At 42.2% G+C, this 13,356-nt stretch overlaps 1 protein-coding gene and 1 long non-coding RNA gene across 5 annotated transcripts; one reads left to right on the top strand and one right to left on the bottom strand.

The window, feature by feature from the left end:
* The first annotated feature begins 4,127 nt into the window (after window positions 1–4,127).
* SNRNP48 (small nuclear ribonucleoprotein U11/U12 subunit 48) lies at window positions 4,128–13,070 on the top strand. 4 transcript variants are annotated; one of them, XM_086845891.1, is made up of 10 exons: window positions 4,137–4,755; window positions 4,875–4,988; window positions 5,100–5,160; window positions 5,902–5,976; window positions 8,317–8,505; window positions 9,808–9,929; window positions 10,365–10,477; window positions 11,668–11,829; window positions 12,382–12,464; window positions 12,751–13,070. In XM_086845891.1, the coding sequence occupies exons 1-10, from the start codon at window positions 4,717–4,719 to the stop codon at window positions 12,816–12,818; spliced, it is 1,026 nt and encodes a 341-aa protein (XP_086702017.1). In that variant the 5' UTR covers window positions 4,137–4,716; the 3' UTR covers window positions 12,819–13,070. The 4 variants fall into 4 exon arrangements, with proteins under 4 accessions (XP_086702161.1, XP_086702017.1, XP_086702237.1 ...); XM_086846035.1 differs by lacking the exon at window positions 12,382–12,464 and having other exon boundaries at window positions 4,128–4,755; XM_086845951.1 differs by lacking the exon at window positions 12,382–12,464 and having other exon boundaries at window positions 4,697–4,779.
* LOC111925658 (uncharacterized) lies at window positions 7,441–9,836 on the bottom strand. The gene is made up of 2 exons (XR_002862370.2): window positions 9,750–9,836; window positions 7,441–9,225 (listed from the first exon to the last, which is right to left on the bottom strand). It is a non-coding gene; the product is annotated as an uncharacterized LOC111925658 (long non-coding RNA).
* Window positions 13,071–13,356: the final 286 nt, after the last annotated feature.

Here is a 13,356-nt window from a genome sequence, read left to right as displayed (position 1 = left end):
GGGGCACCATTCCTCACATGGGGCACCATTTGTAACTTTTCTAAAAAATTCTGTTTTGTTTCTTTTCTCTCTTTCTGATTCTGCTGCACTTCTGTACTTTTTTTTCACTCCTGGATTTCTCAGTCTCCTCTGAGCTGAGCTCCTTTGGGATACTCTTTCATGGGACGTCCTGCTTATCACAGTCCTCTGGGTCAGGACAAAAACTCTAAAGCTTATTAGGATCTTATTTCTCATGTTTATTAGGATGTTATCACAAAACTTGGCAGGTCTCTCCAGACTATCTGCACAAGTTTAATTCACTGCAATCTGATTCATTTTCTTCTGATGGTACAGAATGGCCTTGTGGCTCACTTTGTGACTAACACTGGCTTTGAAAGCACAAAATGGCCCCAAACTATGCAGTTCTTTTATCTTTATACTTATTCTTATCCAATTAACAATAGACACGTATATTATTTTTCTTAATGACCCAATGATCCAACACCTATGTGCTGCATTGCGGCATTTTCTAACCAATCACTCACTATTACCCAAAAACCTCTAGAAGAAGAACATGAAGAAGAAAGAAGGAAAAGAAACATTCTAAATCTTCCATCTTGCCTTCTGGCTTTCTAAACTAACTTAAACTCTAAACTAACTTTTTCAAACAGTGATTTAAGAAAACTCTCTAATCTACACACTCACACTTTTAGCTTTTTCTATCTAACTTTAACAGTTGTTTTCAAGTATCACCATGAAAACATGCTCATGAATTTCATGTTGTATGAAATTCAGTGTTTTTCTTAGAGTTAAGCATCAGAAACAAGTGTACACACTCTGTGTCTCAGACTCCAGCAGTTGCTAGAAAGGTTTTTATTGTATAAAAGCATTAGACTCAAAGGCAAAGAGTTTAGAAAGTTACAGTCCTTACTAAAGCTTTGGCATAAAGTCCTGAGTTCTGAGCAGCACTCTCTGGTATAAGGTCCTGAAGTTCAGGGCAGCAGCTTCTCAGCATGGAGTTCTGTTGTCCTGGGCTGCAAAAGCAGTTGGTGATGATGATGGAGCTGCTGTCCTTCTTCTTTGAATGTTTTTTTTCCAATCCCCAGTACAGGGGATTAAATTAATAAATCATCCAATCAGCTGAAAACACACTTCTAAAACAATACTTTCTACATCAATCTGAACTTAATTCTAACATGTGAAAGCAGTGTTCTTTTTACCTAAATCTTATGTATAGGTTATTATCTGTTTACATGAATAATTCTATCTGTTCTTATCCAAGAATGCAAACTGTATTTTCATCATGTCTAGAGCTAAGCTGAATCTGTGAAGGGTATTACCACTGAACTTTAAACTGGGTAATAAGGCTTTTCACTAGCTAACACAGACTCTTAGGGCACTTAAGCTACATTTTTACCTACTTAAAACTCAAATATACACTTTTACTCTATATCTATGGTTTAATATATTTTAATTATTTTCTCTCTCTGAGGAGCTCAGAGAGGCTTTTATTTTGGATTCCAACAGTTAGCAAATTCTTTTCACAGCTTAGTTAGACAAAACAATCCTTTTCCAGCCCAAGAACCAAGAACACGGTTGCAGCTTCAGGCCCAAAAGTATAAACAACAGCAAACTGAGGACAACAAACTGGATGGGACTTCATAACCTGAAGCTGTAATTGGACCATTAACCCCAATACGTAAATAGACCAAAACTTGTAAGACTGTGAAAACTCATGACTGGTCACCCATCTTGGTTCATCTTGGGTGTAGCCATGGCCAGGCTCTTGTACTGCGCAAGGTGTATCCTTTAAAGGCCTTTTAATAAATACCTACTTTATCCCTGTAACTCTGTCCAGCATCTGTTCCAGGTATCCTCTTAAGGCATCAGAACCAGCAAAAATCTCTCACAGTTGGAGGTCAAAAGCTGTCTTTTCCATCTCCCAGGCCTGCATGGGCTATCTGAGGCTATAAGTCAGGCTGCTTCCATTTTGGCTTCTGGGTAGTCCCAAGAGGTTTCTATTCGTTCTACAGCTTGTTTTGCCTTGCTCCATGGCCCTTTTCCCACCCAGAAATGTGCATGTTGAATGTGGTAAGGATAGAGAAAACCGTTGCAAAGCTTATTTTATTTCTCTTTACCCAGAGCATGCTTTAAAAATTAATAAATTGAGCTTTCACTTTTTCTCCCTTTTTTCCAGCAGTAACACAATTTACCAATAACACAATTTAACACAATAAAACTGTAAGTAGTGCTTTGAATCTAGGGAATAGAAGGAGTGCTAAATATGAAAAATGTCTTTAATGTTAGAGAAAAATTCAGTATACTTCTAAGTAAGTATTTGGCCGCAGAAAGTCTGCAACATTTTTTTAGTAGTGGAGGAAAAAACTAACACAAGCCATGGGATACTCCTTCCTGAGTCAGCTGTGTGGGGAAGGGGTTTGCTGCTCAGGATGAGCCACCCACTCCTCTTGCACACCCATTAGAAAGGTTTGGACCTTAAGAGCAGTGTAATTTCAGTGTGGTTTCAACCTGGCACTGTTGGAGGTACCAAATGACATTGTTGGGTTGGGATCATTCTACCTAGATTAAGCTTTGTGCCCCAGGGTATGGTCCTAAACTTGGTGGTTCCTGATGTGCCAACAGCTGGAATATCTAGCAATATAAATTCTATCTGGAGGAAGACACAAAGTGGTACATTTAAAGAGTTCTCCAGAAGTGCTGTATGGTCTTTATGTTGGCTTCATGTGTACACCAATTCCCTTCTTGTTGTACCTTCTGCTTGTCCCACAGTTTAGGATGGTTCTGCTGCACTGTCCTAAGGTTATTTGGGGCTTGTTATAAATGCAACGGCAAAGTATGATTAATATAGACAGCGATTTATTATAAAACAATTCAATCACAAACGGGAGAAAATAAAAACCACAATAAAATAGATCAGCGCAGCGCTAGGTGGACAGGGGTCTATACCCAGAGGTACAGATTTACCCAAATCCACACGGAGGGTAGAATGTCCAGGGTTTTTATAGGGGTTTTGTGTCCTGAGGCCAAAATTCCAAGCAGGCACCATTCACCAAAGGTCCTTGATTGTTGGGTGAATGGATTTCCTGGCATTGGAGAATAGAGTTAACAGGTGTCCGGGCAGAGTCTCCTCATATGTAAAGAGATTCTTGATTTCATTTTGGTTCGGGCCATCAGGGTGGAGTAGTGGGATCCGGGTTGGAGCCGATGAATATCTCGGCTGGGCTTTTCCCTTTGTCCAGTCTGATTGCTTTTTCAATAGTGGTTTGCCGGGTGGGGTGTCCTAGCCCAGTGATGGGCATCTCCTCTGAGCTCGTTCCTTTGTCAATCTGATTGCTTCCCCAACAGTGGTCTGCCAGGTGGGGTGTTCAGGTCCTGAGATGGGTATCTCCTCCGAGCTCGTTTCTTTGTTAGCTTGATGGCCCGTGTCCTGCCCATTCTCTTCGGTTGATGGGTGCCGGCTAGGATCTTTATCGGGGTTTCTGCTTGTATTGTTATCTCCTGAATGGGAATTCGCGACTAGATCTGGGAAAAGACTTTCTGGCCACACTGTATTTTATATTATCTCATGTTATTATAAGTACAGATATATTTATTTAGGTCTTTCCGAATTTTTATTCATAACTATATTTATTACAGGCTGATTTCCAGAGACCTTCTCAACAGATCAGCATTGTCCAAAAATAGCATCTACAAAAGCACCACACTACTTGGCATGAATTGCAGCTCTGCAAAGGTGCTGGACCATACTCAATGTATGTACTCATGCTCCTTAGGGATCCTCTCACGGATCCTGCGGCAGAAGCCTACTGGAGGGACTGCTATCATCTCGCACCGCATTCCTCGTGTTGCAAAAGGGAATCGTGCCTCAGCGTCTCGATGGCGACGGGACGGCTGATGTTCCTTCTGCCCCGCCACGATCAGGGGGAGCGCTTTGGACGCTCTGGGTGCCCAGGCATGCACACCCTGCACCCAGGAGAGCAACCCACGGTAAGCCTGCCGAGCATTCACGCCAATGTGCAGGGAAAGCCCGCTGTTCCTCGGAGCACGGTGCGGCCCGACCCGGGCGCGGCGGGCATGTCCCCGCGGCCTCCCGCCGGCAGGCGGCGCCCGCGCCGCTCAGGCACCCCGGCATTCCCGTTCGCGCCGGGCAGTCAAGTGAGGGTGACCCGCACAAGACTGCCTTACAGAGCCTTACCGAAACTTCACCCTATTTACATATTTCAACAAACAAGGGCATCAGCATTCATAGGTTGCAAATTACGTAACTTTTGCGTTAATTACTACTCAACCCCCATTTGCTGGCTGTGTCTCTAGCTTCTCATGTTAATCAGCCCGGGGGCGCGGTCCTTCCCTCCATTTGAGCCTGGAGTCCATTCTGGACGCGATCGCCCACTGCCGGTATTACCATTCTCCAGTTACTGCTCAGCCCAGCTGGCTTCGCTCCTGGTGGCTCTCGTCCGGACAGCACATCCAATTTGGGATTGTCTTCCCTATTCCTTGAAATCCTAATCAAGCATCCGATAGTCACAATGCAACTGATTAATCGTAACTGCCCAGCTACGTACTACTCGTCTGAAAACACAAAAGCCAAAGCTTGACTCAGACCCTCAGCATACCCGGCAGGGCTCGCAGCCACCCCCTCTGAGGCGGGAGCGTTCTCAGCGAACGTGGCGGCGGCCCCACCCCTCCGCAGTCACGGGGCCGTCCAGCGCAGCTATGGCGGCGCCCAGCGCCGTGTGGCTCGGCGGGGACCCGGTGAGGCGGCGGGACCTGCGCGGGGTAGGGCGGTGGGGCCGGGCCGATCCGATCCGATCCGATCCGATCCGATCCGATCCGATCCGATCCGATCCGATCCGATCCGGGTCCTCTCGCAGGTGGAGTGGGTGCTGTGTCCCTACGACGTCCATCACCGTGTCCCCCGCACGTCCCTGGAGAGGCACGCGGCGTCCTGCCGGCTCCGCAGGATGGGATACTCCGCCGAGGAGGAGGTGGGAGCGCGGCTCGGGAAGCGGGGCGCGGGACAGGCGCTGCTGCTCTGGGCGCGCCGGCTGGCGCCGCTTGACGGCCGCGGGCCTTGACCGAGCCCTTTGGTTCCGCAGGCCGAGATGTATGACTCCAGCTTTTTCTATGAAAACCTGAAGGTTCCTACTGTCGCCATGGGTGAGCGGCAGCGAGTGCTCCGCCTGACGGGGCGGCACATAGGGCTGGGACTGAGGAGAGACCCCCGGGGAGGTGTAGAGGATGAGGGGCTGGGGGGAGATCCTGGGTGGGGGTGGGGGCAGACCTGTGGGACTAAGTAGTCCGGGTCCTCACGGTACCGCAACCCCACTGCCTTGGCAGCTGTAAACTTCCCAAGACCTCCTAAAAATCTTGAGTGTTAGTTTTCTCAAATTGTAATTTGCAATTTGTCTTAATTTACCGTTTTTATGCTTCTGCCACTGTAATGCTACTCTGTAGGTCACATATGTTTTCATCTTAAAATCCAAGGAGGATCTGTTTTTTTTTATCTTAGGAGTTTCTTCCTATGTTCTCAGTCCCCACTCTTGCATCAAATGCAGAAAGTATATTAAAATGCATGCTTAGAAGGTGGGGAAACTGTCTGTAGAATTTGGAGATAAAGCTATGGTACAGAGAGCAATATACATACATTTCTTTTTTCATATCTTTGTAACCCAGAAATACATATATTTTTTCCTTAATTTTCTCCTCTCATTTCAAATATATAATAGATGAAAATTGCATTTTAAGTTCGAATGTCCCCTTGTACATGAATGAAACCATGATGTTCTGTACCATGCTGTAAGTCTCATAATAGAGGTTAGTGAATAAAGACTAATTCAACCAGGTACCTGAGAACTTGATGTAAAAGTTGTATGATTTTATTTTCTTCTTTGCCTGCAGATAAAGATCTACAGTTTCACATTGTTAAGCAGGCTAGAGCCCAAAGTGCAAAGGAAAGTGCAGGCTACAGTGAAGGTAAGGAGCAAGCAAATAGTGTCGTGACTTCACTAGCATCCCGTGGACAGCTGCTTTTGTCTCCCTCCTTCATTCCACTGAGAGCTGCTGTGAGAAATTTAATTTATTTTTCATATTCCTTCCCCTGCATATGTTGGAGCATGATTACTTTCTATACTTGGGGCAACTAGATGAGAGACTCTGAGTCTGTTGTGCTCAAACCTCTGTATCTTCAGGACCGAAAAAAACCAAACAACATGTGTGTTACTATGTTGGACTGTTTCAAGACTGAACTAAGAAGCTGTGTAAGAACTATGCTGGCATATTTGCAAATGTGATGTTGTCCTTTGTCATTGCTTCAAGCCCACAAATTCCTTTACGTTTCCTTTTTTGGTGGGTTTTGTAACCAGCCAGGGGACCAGGCTAGGACGGAGTCTTTGAGAGTTCAGACTTAGACAAAGTAGAAAAATAGACCTCCCTGTGGAATCTGTAGAGCTTTAGTGTATGGCTAAGAAATTACTACAACACATGAAAGAACATTTGCTCTCTGTAGACTGTTTTGTTGAACATATGAACAGAAGTGACACTGCAAGTTTTCTGACATTGAAATACAGCAGCACTTGCTCAGTTTTTTTTGTTTTCTTTGTTTCTCTGGATAGCAAATAGAGGCTTAATGGAGAACTGCTTGGAAAGGAGATTGCCTGAGATGAGCATGGTGTTTTGAGCATGTCAGGTGCACTTCCTCTGAAGGGAAGTGGGAACTCATTAATTTGACACAAGCACATCCAAGTAGAGAAGCAGTAGATAAACCCTTTGTGGAGGGATTCATTGCAAAGGTGCACCAGTGAGCCACTCTGTGTTCGCTGCCCAGATTTCCCCACAAGCTTACAGTTCTCTGAGGATAACACTAAAACTGGATCGGTGGTTTTCATTGTGGCAACTTGACCCGTTTTAAGATTTACTGACTTATTTGTTCAATTTAGTCTTTGGCAACAGAAGCAAATGAAAATTAATTTTTCATTGTAAATTTCCTTTTGACTCACTGTCTCAAAGGAAGTGATATTCTTTGTTTTCTTTTTTTTCCAATTCTAGCCATATTTAGAACATTAGCATAGCTACATTGTTGAAAAGGAAAACTAATCATACCCACAAGTCGTGTAATTCTTGTAAAATCACAAGCATGTAATTATCAGTGCATTTTTATGGACTTCTGTGATGCTGTAAGAAGAGTGCATTTTAAAGAAAAACTTCTAGTTTTTGTGTTTAAATCCATTTGTTCATGTTAGAACGGTTCTGGCTTAGGTTCCAAGTACAGTAAGGATGAAATCTTGCACTTTAGGTTTGCTTACAGTTATTATGGTTTCTCTTCCTCTTCTTTGGTGTCTTTAGTGATAGTAGGATGTGAAAGATTTCTCAGCTTCCATTAAGAGCTGAATAATCTGGAGGAGCTCTAGGTTTGCTGTTGAGGAGGGTGTTGCATACAGCCTTTTTATGTGTTGGCTCTTCTGTCTGCCTGAACATGTGTGGGATTGTGCTGGGGGGAGCAGGATTATGGAGGTGAGATCAATGGTTGCTGGAAAATTGAAAGTTTTTGACTGAAATGTTTTTTTGCTGGCAATGTCCTCGACTATTGCATCTTGTATCTTTGGGGAAGTCACTTAACTGCTGTTGCAATGGATTGAGAATGGACTGATTTGTTTGGAGGCATATGTGTTAACTGGGGAATGGAAAAAAGGAGTGTGCAGGCAGTGCATATGTTTCCATAACTTTAAGTGAGTTATCTGAGCTGACCTGGAGCACTTTGAAAGTGCCTTTGTAGTCCTTTTAGCTATAAATTCCTGTGTCAGTCTATTATAAAACCTCTTTAGAGATGTTGACAGTGTGAGTGAGACTGATTTACACAGTGCTGGGTTATCTAGTCTCCTAGAAGCTTTCATTCTTGTTGGCAGAAACAAGTATTTTGCAGCTAGTACTTTACCTGACATTTTGGGATAAAAATAAACCTACAAGTTAGAGTTGCAGCCTTTCCTGGTTTAGTTTGTAAGCCAAGAGCTGAAACTCATGGGAAATTACAGAGTGTCATTTTGATCTAATCTAGTACAATTCCTTCATGGCACATGAAAACTGTATCTGTGTAAGCAGTAAGGAAGGTTATACAGCCTGCGTGGGGCTTGGGAGGGATCTTTGAGCAGTTTTTATCTTTTCAAATTAAGAAGGTTGAAACTTCTTACCAGATGCATAGGGGAAAAATGAAAACAGCCTGGAAGTTTATTTACTGCATTGTTTGTTTGTTGAGCTGCTTCATATTTTCCTGCATAATTATGCTACTTTACAAGTAACAGCTCTCTGTCCAACCTCCAGGATATTATTCATTACTGCCTGTAGAAGTTCCTCAAAACCACAAGCATTTCGTCTGTGACCTGACCCAAGCTGACCGTCTTGCTCTTTATGATTATGTTGTTGAGGAAACAAAGAAACAGAGGTCTAGATCCCAGATAACGGAAAATGACAGTGATCTCTTCGTGGATTTAGCAGCAAAAATCACCCAAGGTTTGAAGAATGATCGATCTGTTGTTGAATTTATGTCTCAGAACTTTCAGTTTGTCCAGTTACATGAGTTTCGTTGAAAGCCGAACAGAATTGGTTATGCTATTTGCAGGAGCTCAGGACCTCTGAACAACAAACTAATATGATTACACAGAAGCTGTTTATTATTTACATTATGCACTTATTTATAGATTCTAAAACTACTGCACATGCTGATCACACATTTCTTGATTGGTGCCTTTATTTTGTCCATGTGTTCAGCACGCACTTCTCAAGATATGTGATTGGTCACAGTCTAGGTGTTTGATGGCTTCCTGTTACCTGGTTCTTGTTTTTCTGTTTTGCTGTTTTTCAGCTTTTTCATTCTTATTTTAGAGCAATTTATGTTTCAGCAATCTCGACAAGAGGGTCTGATAAGAAATTCTACAGACGGTTTGGCTGGAGCACATTATGCCCCAAGTTGTTCAGATACATTGCTACCCTTTTTTTTTTGTTTTTCGTTTTTAGTGGAGAGCATACTGTTCTTAAAAGCTGCAGCAAAGGCCTGGCATCACAAAATGCTAGTTTGATGTCCTTTTATGATGTTTTTCTTCTGGGAAAGCTTCAGTGCTCTGCTCACACATATTGTGTGTATCTCAGTGGATGGATCTTCTGTCTTTGCTACAGCTGATTCCAGGTTTCCTAATGTTGCCAATGTGCTGTGCAGCTTGGAACAGTTATTTGCTGTAAGACATGATGAGATTAAAGATCGCTTAAAAGCTGAACAGGAGAGGTTTGCAGTCATCTAAGTGGAGCTCTTGAGCAATGTACTTTGGTGTTAGTCTGGGACCTCTTATCCCTCTTGTCATGCCAGTTTATAACTACCAAGTGCAGCAAAAGCATCTGTGTCACCCTGCAGACCATGCTATGCTTAGGAGGTGTGACAGTGCTTGTCATCTACACAGGTAAATTTTTTACAGAATGTGGCTTTCTCATTTTGTGTCTTACTGTAATACTGACTTTGAAAACGTGACCCATATTTAGAAGGTGTTTTAGCACATCACAAGCCTGTATATTGGTTGGATCACAGTCTGGAGACTGAGATCACATAACAGTGTTTGCTTGGTGGCTTTTAACTCGTGCGTAAACAGCCAGCAAGAAGATTGGGGAGGAAGCTTGAGATAGATTCACCATAGTTACTAAATACAGGAGGAACTTGAGATAGAACATGATTATTTTATGTTCCTGAACGTATGAAGCCTGCATACCTGCAGGTGGAAATGTCCTTCCAATGGCTGTTTGTTTTACTCCCCATTTTTTTGCTAGATGATAGTCAGAAAGGTCCAAAGTCCCATCTTGAAATTTTGGCTGAAATGCGAGATTACAAAAGGCGGCGGCAGTCATACAGAGCTAAGAATGTTCATATAACGAAGAAGTCCTACACTGAGGTGAGATAAAAAAAAAAAAGGCTTTTTTGCACAAAATTGCTTATTATATGTCAGCATAAACAAGTATATACTCTTTCAAAGACAAATAATATTTGTCTTTCTCTGCTTCTTGTATCCTGCTTTATTATTGTTGCAAACTGTAGAGGAAGGTTTTTGGTTTGTTGCAGCAAGTTACAAATAAGGAGCATTTCTAACTGCTAACTTCTGAATGTGAAAATGCCAGCAAAATATAGCTCACTATCATAAAATGGTGCTATTTAAATTCATGTTGAAACATTTTCCTCTAAATAAGACTTTCCATTCAGACATCTGATATACAGGTATTGGGGGAGATTTTTGTGGGGTTTGGGTTTTTCTGAGATGTTTACAGTTTGTCTCGTGCTAGTTCAAGGCACTACCATGACATGTCTGTTTTCAACATACCTTTATATCCAGGTGATTCGGGATGTGATTGGTGTGCATATGGAAGAACTCGGCAATCAGTGGCAGGAGAACAGGTTGCATAATGCAGAGATATGTGAAGGAGAGAAGTTGAAGTCCTCAGGAAGGTATGCCACAGCTGACAGCTTCTTCAGGCTTGCAGCAGACTGTAATTTGATCTTACCGCCTTATTCTAATACCACATACCAACCTTATCTTAGTCATATACACGGTTTATTTTATACTAATTCTGTTAAGTTGTGCTTGAGAAGCTCTGCCTGCATGAAGGATGGAGAAAAATTAATAAGGATCTTTGTTTCAGAGGTAACAAGTGATTGAGCTGAACAGGGAGTTTCTGGTGGAGCTGGGGGATGCATAGTGCTCCCTCTGTACCCAGAAGTGTATATACGTAGTAGTTGGGTGCAGAAGGACACTTGGAAATACAAATACACAATTTCTTACCCTTCCCTACCTCATGACTTGATATATTACACCTCAGAGTAAAGGTTTCCATAACATAATAAATATGGGGAAGCTTTACAGTTCTTATCCCTGCAAATGCTGCTCTGCTAATTTGGAGTGTGTTTTAGCTGTACATATTTCTGCTGTGTCAAGCAACACTGCACACCCTTCCAAACGTTTGTCACTGAAGTAACATGGAGTCATGAGCTAGTGTTTACCTATCTGTGCCTCTTCTGCAGGTCTTTGAGAGGACAATGTATTTGAAACACACTAGAAAGTGACACTTTGTTCCCAGCATTAAATTGAAGATGAATCAATGGCAGAACACTTAAAGAGTCTGCCTAGGGAGGTCCTGGAGTTTCCCTGTCTAGAGACATTCAAAACCCACTGGACACGTTCCTGTGTAACCTGCTGTGGGTGACCCTGCCTTGGCAAGGGCAGTGGTGTAGAATATTTCCAGAGGTCCCTTCCAACCCTGACAATTTTATGATTCTGTCAGATTAGGAGTTAGGTACTCCAGCTGTAGTTTGCAGCTTAAAGCAGGTGGTTATGAAGAGTTAAAAATTTAAAGCAAAACAGAGCAAGTCTGTTCTACTGCCTCCTGTTTCACAAGCAAAGGTGTTAAGACTGAGGAGCAGTGTTTATAGGAAATAATTGGATTAAATAGTGTGCTGTGATATGCGCATGAACTTAGAGCCTCTTTTCGGAGGTATCGTATTTCTTAGAGAGGCTTAATAAAAGATATGTTGTCTGTCTTATATCAACAGTAAGTCATTATATTATAAAACTAGTACTGGAAAAAGTGACTGTGAAATTATTTTTATTGATTAAAATCACTTAAGTTTATTTTCATAAGGGAAGACAGGCGGTCGGCTTCAGTGGACTCGCGGCAGTCTGGGGGAAGCAGTAGGGATACGGAGTGCTCCAGACACAGGGGAGACACCAGCAGGAGTCCAAGTAAACGAAGAAGGAGTCGTGAGAGAGGCAAAGACAGAGATTCTTGGAGAAAAAGAGAGAGGTGAGCAGAAACAATGACAGCTGACTCCTGCTTCTGAATCAGGCAGCTGTAGCCATTTGCTATGAGAATTTAGTGCAGATATTGAGGATATCTAGTCCAATTAAAAAGCTTTGTGCAGTATGACAAGCCAATGGCATGAGGCTTCTAATACTAAACAAAACATTCTGTGAGATAATAAATTGTGATCCAGACTTCAGAATTTACTGTCATATCTGAAAGGTGATAGTTTCCGCAGCACCCTATAGGACTGCAACAGTACTGTAACAGGTTTTTGATTTTTGTCCTTGTTAAATGGTTTAAATGGACAGTATGTTTCTTATCCACAACTAAGTGCCTGTCATATCTAATGCTGGCTTCTGCTCTAGTTTGCTCTAGACCTTAATAAATAGTATTATTTATTTCACTAATATACATACACTAGCCATTCTGTATTAGATGCCTCAAAACAATGCTGTTGCTCTTGTGTACTTCTGGACACACAGTTTAGCAAAAGAAAACAAATCTAGGCCACACCTTCTAGTACCATCAACAAGGACATATTTGCATCTGCAGGACCACAGGTGTGTGGGACCTGTGTTTGAGCAGACATGAGGACTCTTGTGCAGAAGAAATGCTGCCTTGCCGTTCATGTTTGGGTAAATGCATTACATAACTGCGTGAATAGCAGTGATGGCTTGTCTCAAAGCTGGCTTTGTTACGCTGTGATGCCATTCATCCTAAACTAATTGCCACTTTGGCACTGCATGGCAATGCTTGATTAAAGCAGCATGGAAAATAAACTGTCTAAAAGTAGCTTACTTTCTTTCCTTAGAGGACATGACTACATTTAATGGAAGCTTTCCATTTTCCAAGTTGTTTTTCTCTTTGGACTCTGTCACTCTGAGCCTAACAGCCCACATAATGTTTATGTTTCTGTTTCAGGGATGAAGACAAATATCACAACCATAAAAGAAGAAAGTAGAAACAATAACCAGCTGTTCAAAACATAACTTCCACAAGAACTATTATTACTGTTGTTTTGCTTGAAACAGTAAAGTTGCCCACATAATATTGGTGTTGCTTCACACCTGTGCTGCTTTGGAGACAAAAAAGTGCTAAGGTTTGTGAGGATGGAAGCAGTATATTTCAGAAAATGTGTAAATCTGTAACATTTATACATCTGTTAATAAATTATATTGATAGCATGTATTCGAATAGTTTAGTCTGACAAGGCTGAAGAATAAAATCTTTGAGCAGTTGTACTTACTGGCCCACTGGATATATAAGATATATAAAGATTTAAGAGCTAAATCCATGGAGTCCAGATCAGTTACAAACAGAGAAGGCATGAAGAGAGCTCCCCCTCCTACCTAACATTCATCTCTAGGTAACATTGCCTAGCTTACAGCATGTACCAGAGTGCGTATTTCAAAGTTTTATCTTTTTTATCCAACAGGATAAAATATCTTCAACTGCAGCTGATGTTAAATGGACAATAACACATGTTAGTACTCCCAAGCTCATGCTCAAAGAAAATTCAGATCACTA

The sequence above is a fragment of the Cyanistes caeruleus genome, chromosome 1 (genome assembly GCF_971803275.1).
Source record: "Cyanistes caeruleus chromosome 1, bCyaCae1.hap1.1, whole genome shotgun sequence".
NCBI lineage: Eukaryota > Metazoa > Chordata > Aves > Passeriformes > Paridae > Cyanistes > Cyanistes caeruleus.
The sequence above is the reverse complement of the archived record's forward strand: the minus strand, read 5'-3'. Positions and strand labels throughout refer to the sequence as shown.

What these genes read in the sequence shown, in the direction of transcription:
- SNRNP48 (XM_086845891.1), top strand. Translation starts at nt 4,717, where the DNA reads ATGGCGGCGCCCAGCGCCGTGTGGCTCGGCGGGGACCCG. An exon ending in AAGTGCAGGCTACAGTGAAG is followed by an intron (nt 5,977 to 8,316) that starts GTAAGGAGCAAG and finishes TCCAACCTCCAG; the next exon opens with GATATTATTCATTACTGCCT. An exon ending in AAGTTGAAGTCCTCAGGAAG is followed by an intron (nt 10,478 to 11,667) that starts GTATGCCACAGC and finishes TATTTTCATAAG; the next exon opens with GGAAGACAGGCGGTCGGCTT.